A 13858-nucleotide genomic window follows, 5' to 3' on the forward strand; every position below is an offset into this window, starting at 1 on the left:
TTCCCTGCGACCCTTCATTGGGCTAAATGGTTAGGAAGATGAATGAATGAATGAATGAATTTTGACGTCTTAAGTCCTCAAAGTTTATTTTCTTTCTGCTTGTAGTTGCAAAGCTATGACTGTTATTAAGGTGGTACCAAGCCTTTCATTAATTATATTAACAAAATGTTAGTATACCGTTAGTGTTGTGTGCTATTTTCACCAACTTTTCCTAAACTGAAGCAGTTTTCCATTTAAAAAAGGACTTGACAGTTTTGATATATAATAGCTTGCATGCAATCTGCTTATTAGCTTGGCTGCGTGTTAAAGCTCTCTAAATGTGTGTCCTAACATACTTTTCCTTGCAAGATAATTTCTTTTAAGGTTTTCAGTGTTTTTCTGATTTAAAAAAAAATAAAAGGAAATAAAAAGGGGGGGGGGGGGGGGATGGAAGGAAAAAAGAAAAACAATCTGGATTTATATCTAAGCATTATGTCTTCATCCCTGGAAACTGAACATATTGTCTGTGTAGGTTGCACATGTGGAAATAAACCATGTTTCATAAATACACATTTCAAAATCATTTAATTCCGGTGTTCATAAAAACCCAGATGAGTGAGTTTGGTGTGGAAGAGCTTGACTTCAACTCCATGGAACACCTTTTGGATTAATGAGAGCAGAAACTTTCTCAATAGACATCAACGCCTGATTTCACAAATGTGGATCTTAAAGAACGATCCAAAATTCCCTTAAAAGTACAGTTAAACCTTGTGGAAAGGAGCCCATGCAGAAGAGTTCATGCTATTATGCATCTGCAGAAAATGGGCCTATGTATGGGATGTGCCACATATCCCAATATTTTAGCAATATCGTGCAATTTGCCCCAGTTTTCTTTTTGCTAATGATTGTTGTTAGCATGTAAACTCATTTATAAACATAAAGAGGTTTGCACATTTGTATGTAGACAATTTGCAGATGCTTCTTTAAGGAATGACTGTTCTGTGCTGTGATTTTTGCAAACTGGCGTTGGGGTCTGTTGAAGGGCTTGACAACATGAATGAATAAAAATCTAACTGCAGCGATTCGAAGCTAATTTGGTGTAAAGCCGAAGCGTAATCAGTGGGGCAAACAGCCACTCGTCCCTCTGCTGCCTCCACTCATCAGCTTTTCGCTGCTCAAAGAGTCTTTTGATGCTTTTAGTTAGTTGTTCTGGTGCCGCTAAATTAGGGCTGGTTGTCACGGTCCAGTGCTAAAAATGATGTCTTTGGATTGTTGAGGATTTCAGAAAGTTTAATTCAGACTTTGCTGCTCAACAGAGGGGCATCCAGCAGTCTAATGCTAAAGAATCTCTTTAAGACTTGATGGAAATTTATGTGAACATATGAATAATGTTTGCAGCTCTCTTGGTGCTTCGCTCCAGATTGTTTATTTAAAAGCTGATGAATGTACTTGAACAAAAGAGAAAATTGATTGGTCATATTTAGTTCCACATCAGCTGTGGACCCATGTTAATGCAAATAATGATGTTTGTTTTTAAATGTAACACCTCTGCAAAGAATTCAGATTTATAATTCTCTTTTCTTCTCATCTCTCCTTCTTTCTCTTCTTTTTTCAGCACAACATTGACGCCAGGCCAAGGTAAGACTCGTTCATACTTTCTTCACAGAGAACCCTTCCTTAGTTTGTTGAAACACCATTCACCACGAGGATTTATTTTATATAAAATATTCATCTTGCATAAAAAGATCCCTTTTTTTAAGACTTTCCCCTCATATTTCCACCTGCCAGTTTCCTTCTTAAGCATCTGACAAACTCACTGCAGACACATAAGGTCTGCCGTGCCTCGAATCTGATCACATGCACATCAGAACAGTGCAGTAGAGGTGACAATCTGCCTGAACCGATGAAAGCATTGCAAAACAGTGGCTGACAGTTTAAAGCTGTAACTTTGTGTGTGTGTGTGTGTGTGTGTGTGTGTGTGTGTGTGTGTGTGTGTGTGTGTGTGTGTGTGTGTGTGTGTGTGTGTGTGTGTGTGTGTGTGTGTGTGTGTGTGTGTGTGTGTGTGTGTGTGTGTGTGTGTGTGTGTGTACGCAGCCGTAGTACAACAAGCTGTTATGTCATTAGTGGGGTCAAGTCTCACAGTCTTATACAACATAGTCTTTGTATTTTTACTATCACAAACTGGGTTCGGTGTGCCGGCATGCATGGTCATGAGAGACAATACTAACGCAGCCTTATTATTGTTGAGCTGCTATGTGTTTATTTGTATCATATACTATATACAATGTCTGGCCAACAAAAAATAAGCAAATAGGGAGGAGCCTCCTATTGGATAATTACTGCATGGGAGATTATCTTTCAGCCAACGAGAAGTTATTTAATCCCAAATGATGCAATTAGTAGCTTCTCATTTCTGAAACAACCATGTGAAAAGACACAAACATGCCAGTCTGTTTAAGAAGTGTCAAATCACTGGTGTCAAGCAGAATAAAACATCTAAGGAGATGCAGAAAATGCTATAACTTTGTGCAACGCATTATTAAAAACAGGAAGGATAGTGGGGAACCATCGTCTTCCAGGAGTAAATATGGCTGAAAAAATTCCTAAATGATGGTGATTGGTGATCACGTAAATGCTTGGTGAAATAAAGTTGATAAAAAAACAGAAAACTCAAGTGATTGGGACAGAACAGTTTTGTAGACATAGGAAAACCACTATTCTGTGAGGGTAAGCAGAGAAAAAGGTTTCAGGTCTCTAAGGAGCATAAAAGTTGGACTCTGGAGTGATGGGAGAAGGTCGTGTGGTCTGGTGGAGTCCAGAAGTATCCTGTCTCAGAGTAATGGCAGCATCAGGATAAGAAGAGAGGAAGATGAAGTGTTGTAGCTGTCATGCCTAGTGCATACTGTGCAAGCAATCTTGTGACTTACATGGAAAACTACTTCATAGGCATCAGTTTTGCCGTTATGTTGAGGCATAACAGCATGCAGAACATGTGCGTCACCGGGACGGGACAAGGAAAGGAGCATGTGCCGAACAATCTGAATTAATTTAGAGAAAACTAAGGTTTACATGACAGGAATGAATCAGTTTGGATTCAAAATGCGAACTAACTTCAGATTTAAGTTTTATCCTGAATTGACTTTTTTTATTCAGGCTTAGGTGTTTACGTTGCTTCTTTTTGCCAGTTTAAAGCAGAATTAACTCTTATCTGGAATTAAAGAAATAAAACTCGCATGGAAACGTGGCCACTGGAACAAAACCACAGTGAATGCTGCTGTAATCAAAGCTAAAGGCGGTCCAACAAAGTAAAAGTGTGTGGAACCTTTTTTCCTTGAGCTGCCTTGTTCTTGGTCTGTGTGTTTGACCTTTATCTATGTCTGGGTCGGACAATTTGAAATGGATGGTTTTCTGTTATTGATCTGCTGATGGGAAACCCTTCCTGACTTCTCCACCCAGACTGAAACACTCTAAGCACCACCTGATATCTCTGCCTACCCCATTAGCTGTCTCCGTGGGGTTTCATCTCAAATGGCTTCTCCCGCCTACAGACACACACACACACATATACATACGTAACTGAGGCTCAGACGCTCTCAGGAAATGTCAGGGCATCTGTTCTTAGTGAAAGGAACCATATTTTCCACCAGACTTCAGTTGAAGCGAGGTCTGAATACAAAATCACCCTTTTGCACGGCGTAATACACTTTTTTATTGTCAACATATTTGTTTCCAACAATAGAAAAAGACTTGTTGATTAATTTTGTGCAGCTAATGTTGGCAGCACAACATTGCTTGGTGGAAATGTGCTCCATTTCTATGCTGAAAATTTAATGTGCTTTGCTTTTAATAAGCAGTGAAGTTGTAATTGGGGGTGTTGCTCTGTGTCAGCATGTAATATGTTATTGATTGGTCAGCCTGTATTGTGACCTCTAAGTTCCTGAGCAGATGGCAGCCAGCTTGGACCCAAGGGTGAAATGCAGCTTGTAGTTTGCCCTTTAACAAGGTTGAATTTTACATTTTTACAAACACGCACCCTGATATAATTACTCCCAGAGTACCTCACACCGCTCAAAAACACAATCTAAGCAGAGTTTTTACTGTGGCTTGCGTTGAAACACTTTGGGAAGAAGTGAAAAAAAATAAAAATAAATAAAAAAGCAAAGTTTGTAGTTAGTAGGAGGAAAAAAAGAAAAGTATTCTAGATGGCTGGATGTTGAGTAAAGGATTAAAGTTTTCTAAAGGTTTGAAGGTGAAGTAAAAGGTGTGATCAAATGTGGCATAGGGAGAAATGAAGAGAAAGCACGGAGAGGTTTTAGAGGATAAAGCCACAAGTGGATGTTTAGGGTTATGTGCAGTGGGATCCAGACAGCAAATTGATTATGGAGCAAAAACACTAATCCGCTGTCTGAGCCCCATATCACTGCCATAGACAGAGCATCCCCACAGGACCTCAATCCTGCACCCACACGCATCTTTCTTGGACTCGCTCATCAATACGAATCCCCGCCTCTCTCCAAGCCTGTCAACATAGGTACTCCATGCCTGCCAAGATTTGTTCTCCTCTGAATATAAATCTTTCTTTACTCCCAGCTGCCCGACCATTTCACTTGTGCCTCTTAATGCAATGCATTGCAAATTTCACTTTCACTCTTTGGCTTTAATCTGCCCACCTCCCGTGCAGCTGTTTTCCCTGACATTTTGGATTTTACATATGTTTCTGTGCACGTTTGTTTTGTTTTCATACATTATGCATTACTTGTATTCAGGTGTTTAGCTCTCTGTTTGTGTTTGTTTATGTTTGTACGTATGATTCTTGATGCGGTGCGAGGCGGAACATAATGTCTTGTTGAGCTACTGCAATCTCTTCATACGTAATTTGCCAGGCATGCTGAGTACATATGTATATACTATGTATGTATCTAATAAAACCATATGCCCCCGAGATGTTGTATATTATGTCATTTTATACATTTGATATGTAAATCAGATTTTCAGGGAAATTATTAAATGTAACATTATATTCTTGTATAATATTTTATCTTTTCTCCTCCTCACCAATGCCATTCATTTGCTTAAACGTATCACTGCCTGAGTCCTCAGTAATCACAGAAAAGCTATGACATATCAGGAGTCACCATACCAATGTTAAGTATAGGAGAGGAGAGCTTTTCAAGCATCTACTAACTCATAAATGTGCACACACAGCGAAGGAGGGGGGGAAAGCCTTTACTGCTACAGCAGATCTAATATGTAAAAGCCACTTTCATGTTGTCTCCAGAGGTATTGTGCTTAAAAGAGAAATAGGCACAAATGTCAGAAGACAGACTATGATATAAAAAGATGTGCAAACTAAGGAATTCCACTCTGGAGGTCTAAATCCGTCCTTTCTATTGGAACTCTGGAAGATTCCTTAAACAGCAAGCTTGAAGTAATTCACTTTTCAGCCTTTATGCTTTTATAGTTGAAGCTCTAAATGTTTTGTAACTACGTCAGTAGTGGTCGTTGTCTTCATGGATTTACTAAGATTCTTTTTAAATAACCTAAAATGTATTTCATGTGGGTATCAGAGCTCACATTAGTTATCAGTGTGAATACCTTTGACTGTGAAGACAACTGGTCATGAGATGCAGCTTTAAATATGATGCAATGTAAAATAAGGAAATTCTAATAATAAATACATTGTGACTCAGCGGGTCACAAACTACTCGGATCAGTATAACATGAACACACATCATTCTGCGTAGCTCTGCAAAGGATAACAATAAAGCATCATTAAGATGTTTTATACTTGATTTTGTATTTTTCGTTATGATGTATAACGTCATTCATTCATTCTCCATGCTGCTTAGACTAGTTAGGGGTACATTTTGACACCTGACAGGTCACCGGTCCATCGCAGGGTCAACACACACACAAGCAACCACTCGCGCTCACACTCACATATAGTGATCAGTTCACCTTCAATGCATGGTGGGAGGAATTGGGGAGGAACAGTGGGAGATTAGCTGGTGAGAACGTGTACATGCATGGGGAGAGCATGCAAACTCCACACAGAAAGGCCCCCCATTCGAACCTTCCCCTACCAGAGGCTTGAACTAGCGACCCTCTAACTGTGCAGCCCTCATATAACATCTATCACAACCTTTTTTTCAAAAAGTGGATTAAGTAATAAATTAACCCCACCTTTTTTTTTTTACATATATTTATTTAGTTAAACTGATGTCATTGAGCTCTGCAGGGTCTGATGTCATCAGGTTAATGTGTGCAACTGAGCACTAAGTCAATAAAGTTTGTCGTTCTAGTCAGTTTTATCAGTGTTGAGCTGAAAACCTGCAGTATCTCTACTTCCTGTCCTGCACCTTTGTATTCTCACCTGCTTGTGATCTGCCATCATGGCATCTTCATCGACAGAGGAGGGCAATGAGAGCATTCTCTGTCCCACTGAGTGAAGGCTGAAGACCACCCACATCCACGGCCTGTATTCACATGAACGCACAAAAAAAAAAAAAAAAAAGGAGGCTGACAGGGAGGCAGAGCGGATTCTTTTGGACGCAACTTATCTATCTGAGCTGCTTGCCCTTCTTTGGGTCAAGTAGATGTGTTAGGCGAAGCAAGGAGGTGATGGCAGAGAGAGGCCAGAGGACATATGATGCAGCTCTGAGATGAAGGGGCTGCATTTACTCTCATGAAAAATTTACATGGTCTCCCACAACAGGAGCCACCGCAGGACCGTGCAGCTCTAATGGATTTTTTCCTGCCCAGTCTCAGCAGATATAGTTAAATATAAATGTTTTCCAGTAGAGCAATACATATTGGTATCTCCATCTGTGTTTCAGGTTTGTTTAATACCTGAAGTTTTATGCCAAATTGCGTCACATTAACTGACAAGAAACAAAACTAATCAGTATAAAACTTCCATGACAATTTGGTTTTTCCAAGCCTGTTGTATATGAGCCAACTGTAACCATTGCCGGTTGAGACTCTAGTACAAATTTTTCCATCTACCACCCCAACCTGCCACTATAAAATGCTACATATTTTTCAGCCAAACAAAGATATTTTACAATTTGACATGAGAGCACGTTAATTTTCAGTGTGTTTATTTTTGTGAGATGCAGTTTGAGTTTTATTGCTCCATCTTTAATGCTTTTAACACCCTTTAAACACACTACAGAACTTTTGCCATTTTCTGTCATGTGCCCCCTATCGACAGCAATTCTGCATTAATCATCTTTCATCCTACCTTGACCAATCTTATGATCATTCTTGTTTCGTCTCTTTCTCTCTCTTAATCTTCTTGCTTTTCTTTGCTGAATCACCGACATTGCGTGTTCAAAACAGCCAGTTATTCCGTGAAGCAAAATGTCACATCGCATTCTGGATGTGAAAGTTGTATCGTGCAGTTTCTTAGCTGTTTAAATGGACATGACAGATGTCACTGTGTCCTTGAACAAGTTCAGGACGTTGAGTTTTAAGTTAAAAAAGTTACAGAATGCATCTTTAAATGCTGAATGAGGAGAAGATATCACAGTAAACATTAGGATTAGTTCCAGTTAAAGTCATCCTATTATGTAGGTTGAAGGTAAGAGGGTTGTAAATGCCTCATATTGATCAATATTCTTCCAAATATAGCCCAAAAAAAAAAAAGAGAAATGAACTAATTTCCTTCATTCAGAGTTTAAATATTTCAATAAGATTTCAATACTTTTCCCATTTTCCTGTCTATCTGCATGTGTGACACTTTTTCCCTCCATCTTTCTTTATTTCTGTCATCTTGTCACTCCTCTTCATCAAACCGTCGCCATCCCACGGGGGGGGGGGGGGGGGGGGGGGGGGGACCAGAGGTCCCAAATGAATGCAAAGCGCAGACAAACCACTGACAAATGGAGAGACATGCATGTAGATGATAAGAGACTTAAGCATTTTTAATTTATCCCAAGAGCACATTATTCCCTTGATTTTTAAGATGTCTGTCATTCAGTGTGCGCACATGTCTGCTCACGTGTTTCATGAATACCAGCATTTTGCATTGTTTGGCTGAGGGGGGGGGGGGGTGTATGTGATCTGTTCAAAGAGGGGGGAAATGCGTGTCTGTGTATACCTTTGTTTGCTTTGCCTTTGGAGATAATTAATGGCAGTTATTAGCTTTGCTCTGATATAAATTAGCTCATTTATGTGGGGAAAATACTCCTATTTGGGAGGGTTTAGCATTACTTATTCATTCTTTTGCATGTTGGAACCTCCAGATTGCATCAAAACGAGCAATTTTTCCAAATCCCCTATTTTGCAAAGACCCCACTGGCTATTCTCTAGTTTGGTCGATTCATCTTGTGGTTAGTTTCTTTAGTATTTTTCTTTATTCAGATGGAAGGAATAAGGAAAGGAGCAAATCTTTCTTTTCTCTGGGTGTGGTTCATTTACATGTATGTTGTCTTTCAATTTGTAACATTCTTTACTTTTTATAATTTACAGCCTTCATCACACAAACATTTTTACACCTGGCATTAAAGACAACACAGTAGCTCCAGAATATGATCATATTACCCAAGACCATTACCACGAAGCCTAGTTTACCCGGCTGTGTCCCCGCAGTCCACTAAACTGACAGAAATCCATCGGTTTTTCTCTCCCATAATCTTCCTTTCTATTTCTGGTTAGGGTCATACATTTAGCCTTTCAACATTGCTGCACTGCATAGTTTCTCTTCTTTATTGTTCAGTCAGCATCTCATTTGTGAGAGCTTAACAGATGGCAGTGTGGTGGGTAGATGCATGGGACATGGCAGGGATGAGCGGGAATTCTGTGAAATAGCTGTGCCGTAAGTGCCTTTTTATGAATGTGCCAAATCTGTACACCTGTTTCTAAAATGACTTTTATTAAAAGTACAACAGTGGCGGCATAATGCTCTGATGTTGGAAACGGATAGTTTTCTGTAGACAAACTAACCTTGCTGCCTCCATTTTTCCATCCTGAATGGAAAGTGAATCAGGAAGGCTCTCTGCATGCACTTTTAAAATCAAACCACATTATTCAACACTTCTCATCGCATTCTTGATTCTTTTCTGTTAAAGAGACAAGAAACTCAAGTAGTGAGCGATGAATTATTCATTCAGCATGGCAGAATGGTATAAATAAGCACAAGAACAGTCTGGAATAGTTAACATTTTGAAACATTTTTTTGCAGATAACTCGGTCTCAGAAAGCAGAGAAGTCTTCAACTTTAAAGTTTGTCTGAATCCTGCAAAACTTCAAACCTGCTGGAGATGAGTCCAAAGCAAGTAGGGAAAAAAAAAATTGAACTGAATCATCTGTGCAGTGTCGGGAATGAAGGCGTTCACTATTTGGAGCTGAAAACTGGCAGCATCAGATGTCTAGTTGTTCATATCCTGTGTTATAGCTTTATAAGGGCTTAGGGCAGAGTTTTTAAGTGTACTTCTGCTGATGATCTGCTGTGAAAGATACTTAGATATGAGTACTTTATTGCTGTTGTGTGTTTAGTCCGTGATCCCAGAGAGCACAGAGTCCGCATCAAGTATCTGCGATGCATCCAAGACTATGTTGTGTCAGAACCAGGTTATTGCTGTTTGCGGTGATGTTCTGAGCCTCTAATGCCTGGGAATGGTGGAAAGGTAATCCATGTACACAACATCTCTCTCCCACACATTTTCTTGCCTTTCCACTGCTATTTTTTTTTTCTTTTTTATTGTTTAACATGATGCCCTTTGCAGGTCTATTCTCATTTATATTCTGTTGTATAAATCTTTTCTAAAGGGCACTGAAAAAGCACACTTATGCCCATCCAGCATATCGGTGTTCACACGGATGTTTATGTTCTGGAGCAGTTTGAACATGTTTTTCATTTTTATTACAAATTATTCCATGCATAACAAAAAAAGCAATAATATAAATGATCCAGCCCGTCTCAGAGAGTTGAAAGATCTCTGTCAGAACAGAGTTTTCAGTCAGTTTCACTCCGTTTTTTTTCTGCTGACACTAAAATGCAAATGAGAGAGATTCAACCATTTACCAAGAAGCACAGGGCTCTTTAAATATACATGTTTGCTGAACTTTGCCTTTTAAGTGTGGAAAAAAAGACTAGATTTAACTGAAAATGATTGTTGGGCTCTTTGGCAATTCAGATTTTACAAATCAGGCTAAATCCCTCGGAGGAATTTTGTGAAGATTACAGGTGCAGAATTGTAAGGAAATATTTGCATTATTGTTAAATGTAGTAGAAGTTGATTGTGTAGAGGCTGAGATGAACGTACGGTGTAGCCTAAAGATAATGTATTTCCACCCCAACGAGCCAGGTGTGAGGCAACTGCTGAAGAAGAAACAGGAAAAATAAGAGAAGTCGAAAACGGAAAAAAGTAAGGCGAGCTTCTGGGTAGATTGGTAACACAGAGGGGGAAAGGCACAATAAATGAAAGGAAGCATGGCAAGTAATATTTCAGACGGCTATGTTGCACAAGACAGAAGCAATAGATTAGTCCAGTTAACTTCAAGCTTTCTCGTATGAACTTTTTATCTCTTCCATTGGTTCATATTTTGCTGTATCTAATTCAACAAACACTTTCCTGATAACCTTGTGATGTCGAGTGCAGAGCCGAACATCATATCGAGTCACTTAAAATGAGAAACCACAGTCATGTGTTTTGTCGTTGTTGTTTAGATCTAGCTGTCTTTTCCTGGCTGAGACTGTAAATTGACTGTAAAATGACTGTAAACATGTCATTTTTATGTCGCATCATAAAAAGGTGTTGATGTGATATGATCTGCTCTGCTCAGACGGTGCTGCTCGCCTTCCTCCAAGCTCATCTTGTCAATTTTTTTGTTTTTTTTCCCCTCTGCTTGCACTTACTAAATTACCCATCCAGAAATCTTTCACTGTTCTGTCTGGTGACACGTTGCAACAGAAGCTAACGCCTTTTTGTGTGCTCTGTTCAGACAAAAGCTTGTGAGAAATTATCATAAAAATTAATCAAAATGTGTTTATTACAACTCGCTTCTCACACTTCTGAAATCAGATTTCTTTGTGTGTCTCGTAGTGTTGGGTTTATTTATGTAATTATTTAAAAAAGAAGGATGTGAGATGAAAAAAAAGTGAAAGAAAGTAATTTTGTGACAAACTATTGCAAAAGATGCATATCTACATCATCAGCAGTAATGACTCGACCTTCTGCGTTAGGTTTTGTTATTAATGAGAAATGCTTTGCAGTAAAAATGATGTTTTGTCTGCTGTCAGACTGTAAAGTCTGATCTTGCTTGTACAACAGCAGATGGATTAAAACTGTTTAAGAATAGATTACGGCATCCTTCAAAGTGCTGCGTGTTAATCAGTTATCTGTAAAACATGAGGAAAGTAAAGGAATTAAAGCTACCAGAGACAATGAAGTGAAGAGTCCTCAGTTGTGCTGGAGTTGCCAAGGTCTTAAAGGTCCAGCACAGATCATGTGATAATATCCTCAGAAGGTTTCTGCAGTTTTTTTTTTTTTCCAGAAAGCTTATTATGGACTAAAACTCACACAGAAGCAAGTTCAGCTACATATTTCATCGCAGGGATGTTTCTTTAACCGCTGTTTTAACACTCTGGGGACGTCGGCATCGTCAGCGATGCCAGGGACCATGTTGTGTTTAATTGAGCATAGCTGTTGAACCATAAAAGGTAGAAACTTACTTTTTTCCCCTCTTAATCGGGAGACTCCGGGCTTTCAGACGGTAGTTCCGGCATCACTGTAGCCCATTCATAAGTGTTACAGTGTTGTGTCAAAATAGGCGTTCCAATCAGAGCCTTTGTCTTTGGTGCATGACACATGTTTGTCCAATCAGAGCCGATGATGCCTCAAGAAACGCCTCCAAACAGTGTCAATCACTATGCATCGGTGTCATTAGCAGTCGGATAGCTGCCTTCTGTATTTACAAGGCCGATAAATTATGAAAACAGCTTTTACGCACGCATACCATGCATAATTGCTCAAACAAACATTTGCATTACTCAAGTAATTTATTTCAACATAAATGACACGACGGTGTCGTAACAGATGTATAACTTGGTAACAGATACAGTGTGTGCAGCTGACAGTGATTTCGGAAAGCTGCGGTGCTTCAGTCCCCTTTAGTACCTTTAGTCATGCTTCGAAATTACAATACTCTTCTTTTTTTTTTCAAGCAAAGCAGCCTCATTTACATAACAGTTTATGATATTTCAATTCAAAATAAAAAATAAAATAAAATAAAAACAAGTTATAGGACATTATGGGGCATTGAAAGGTGGTGTTTATTAGCTTTTTTTTTTTTAAAAAGTCAGGTTTATTCCTCTAAAATACCCTTGGTCCCCAGAGGGTTAAAACTGGGTCCCAAAGTGAATAAACTTGAAAATGCCAGTCTTGTTTCTGTGTGTACAACCCATTCACATCACTCCTGAGCAGATGATGTCATAGCTCTACGTTTCCCTGAGTCTGCATACGCAGTGATGTTACTAAACATTTCTCGAAAAAAAAATCTGTCTTTATGGAAAACCTTTTCCAAAATATATCTCTTCCATTTCCAAGTGGAAACATGAGGATCTGTGAAAATTAACCTGAAAAACCTGAGTTCCATCAGTCAAGGACAATGATGTACAACAACCGACAGATTAATCAATAGCTATGCATCACCAACACTATAACCACACTTTAACTGAGCCTTAAAAACAGAGGGAATAATAAGAGTTGTGATGTTTTTAGACAGCCACGTCCTCATTTAATCGATCTATGTCTGGCATTATTTTATTTGCTACTTCTGAACTGTTCAGTCAGCTCCTCATCTGGAGATCCCAGTGTTGTCATGAGATATGGTTACCTTAAGAAAGTGGCAGCCAGCCAGTTTATTATTGATCCTCTGGACATGTTACACACCATCAGGCGTCCTGCCGAGCCCGAGGATTCTCTTTGCTTTGAAAACAACATTATTTTGCCTGAGCATGACTGACATGTCATCTTGCACAGGAAGTAGATAAGCCAATTAGAGCTTCCTCTTCTCCTGATGTTTTTCTTTCACAAAAGGAAAAAATACATTCTCTGGCATTTCTTTGCATTTCCTCTAAAACGAGCCCATTTTTCATCTTATTGCTTTATACACGAGGCAGATTGTCATGTTGAATCTGTTGAGACTTTCCTTTATACCCTGTTGTGCATTTAGTGTTCACACACACACTTAAACCTCTCAAAACTTGTCACTGTGTGTGTAAACATTCATTATTCATTCTAAAAATAGCACATAAACAAAATAAATACATAAAATCTCAATAATTAGAGAAGAGGCAAAAAGGAAAATGTTTTTTTTTGTTGTTTTTTTACAGCTGTCATGCAACATGCTTTCCTCTTACAGCCTGACCTATGACCATGTTAACCACACATGCAGACATATATGTATGCGTACCACAGTGTGTTAGCCTTATAGTGGAACTGAAGGTCTGATTTCAGCTTGCAGATCAAAAAGGACGATAATGACAGACTGAACCACGAGGCCATGAATCAGAGGCTTATCAAACTTTTGTTCTAGGTATGAACTGTCAACGCAGAAACAGTAGACCCTCTTTCTCTCTCTCTCTCTCACACACACACACACACACCATTGGAAATAATCTCCTTTCCATGGTTGAACAAGGCAACAATGCCACAACACATTCAAGGCCCCTCCCTGTCCCCACTTCGTCCTTCTAATCAGTTATTCTCAAAGTGGGAGGAAGCAGGCGTGTACGAAGGTTGGCATGTTTAATTCAGCAGTCTCACGACAAGCTCTGCCACCGTGTAGATTTATAGTAGCGGGTAGAAAGCTACGAGAAGATTTCGCTACCGGTTTATGTACTTCACCAGACTCACCTTTTATCCAGCGTCCT

General features: G+C 39.2%; 1 protein-coding gene across 2 annotated transcripts in view; it reads left to right on the top strand.

The window, feature by feature from the left end:
• trim44 (tripartite motif containing 44) overlaps window positions 1–13858 on the top strand; it is a 58849-nt gene that overhangs the window by 22058 nt on the left and 22933 nt on the right. For both annotated transcript variants that reach the window (XM_079259321.1, XM_079259322.1), the window contains one exon: window positions 1595–1617. In XM_079259321.1, the coding sequence (XP_079115447.1) occupies window positions 1595–1617 (23 nt within the window). The remainder of the gene's footprint in view (window positions 1–1594; window positions 1618–13858) is intronic.

The sequence above is a fragment of the Telmatherina bonti genome (assembly GCF_933228915.1).
Source record: "Telmatherina bonti genome assembly, chromosome: 2".
Lineage (NCBI taxonomy): Eukaryota > Metazoa > Chordata > Actinopteri > Atheriniformes > Telmatherinidae > Telmatherina > Telmatherina bonti.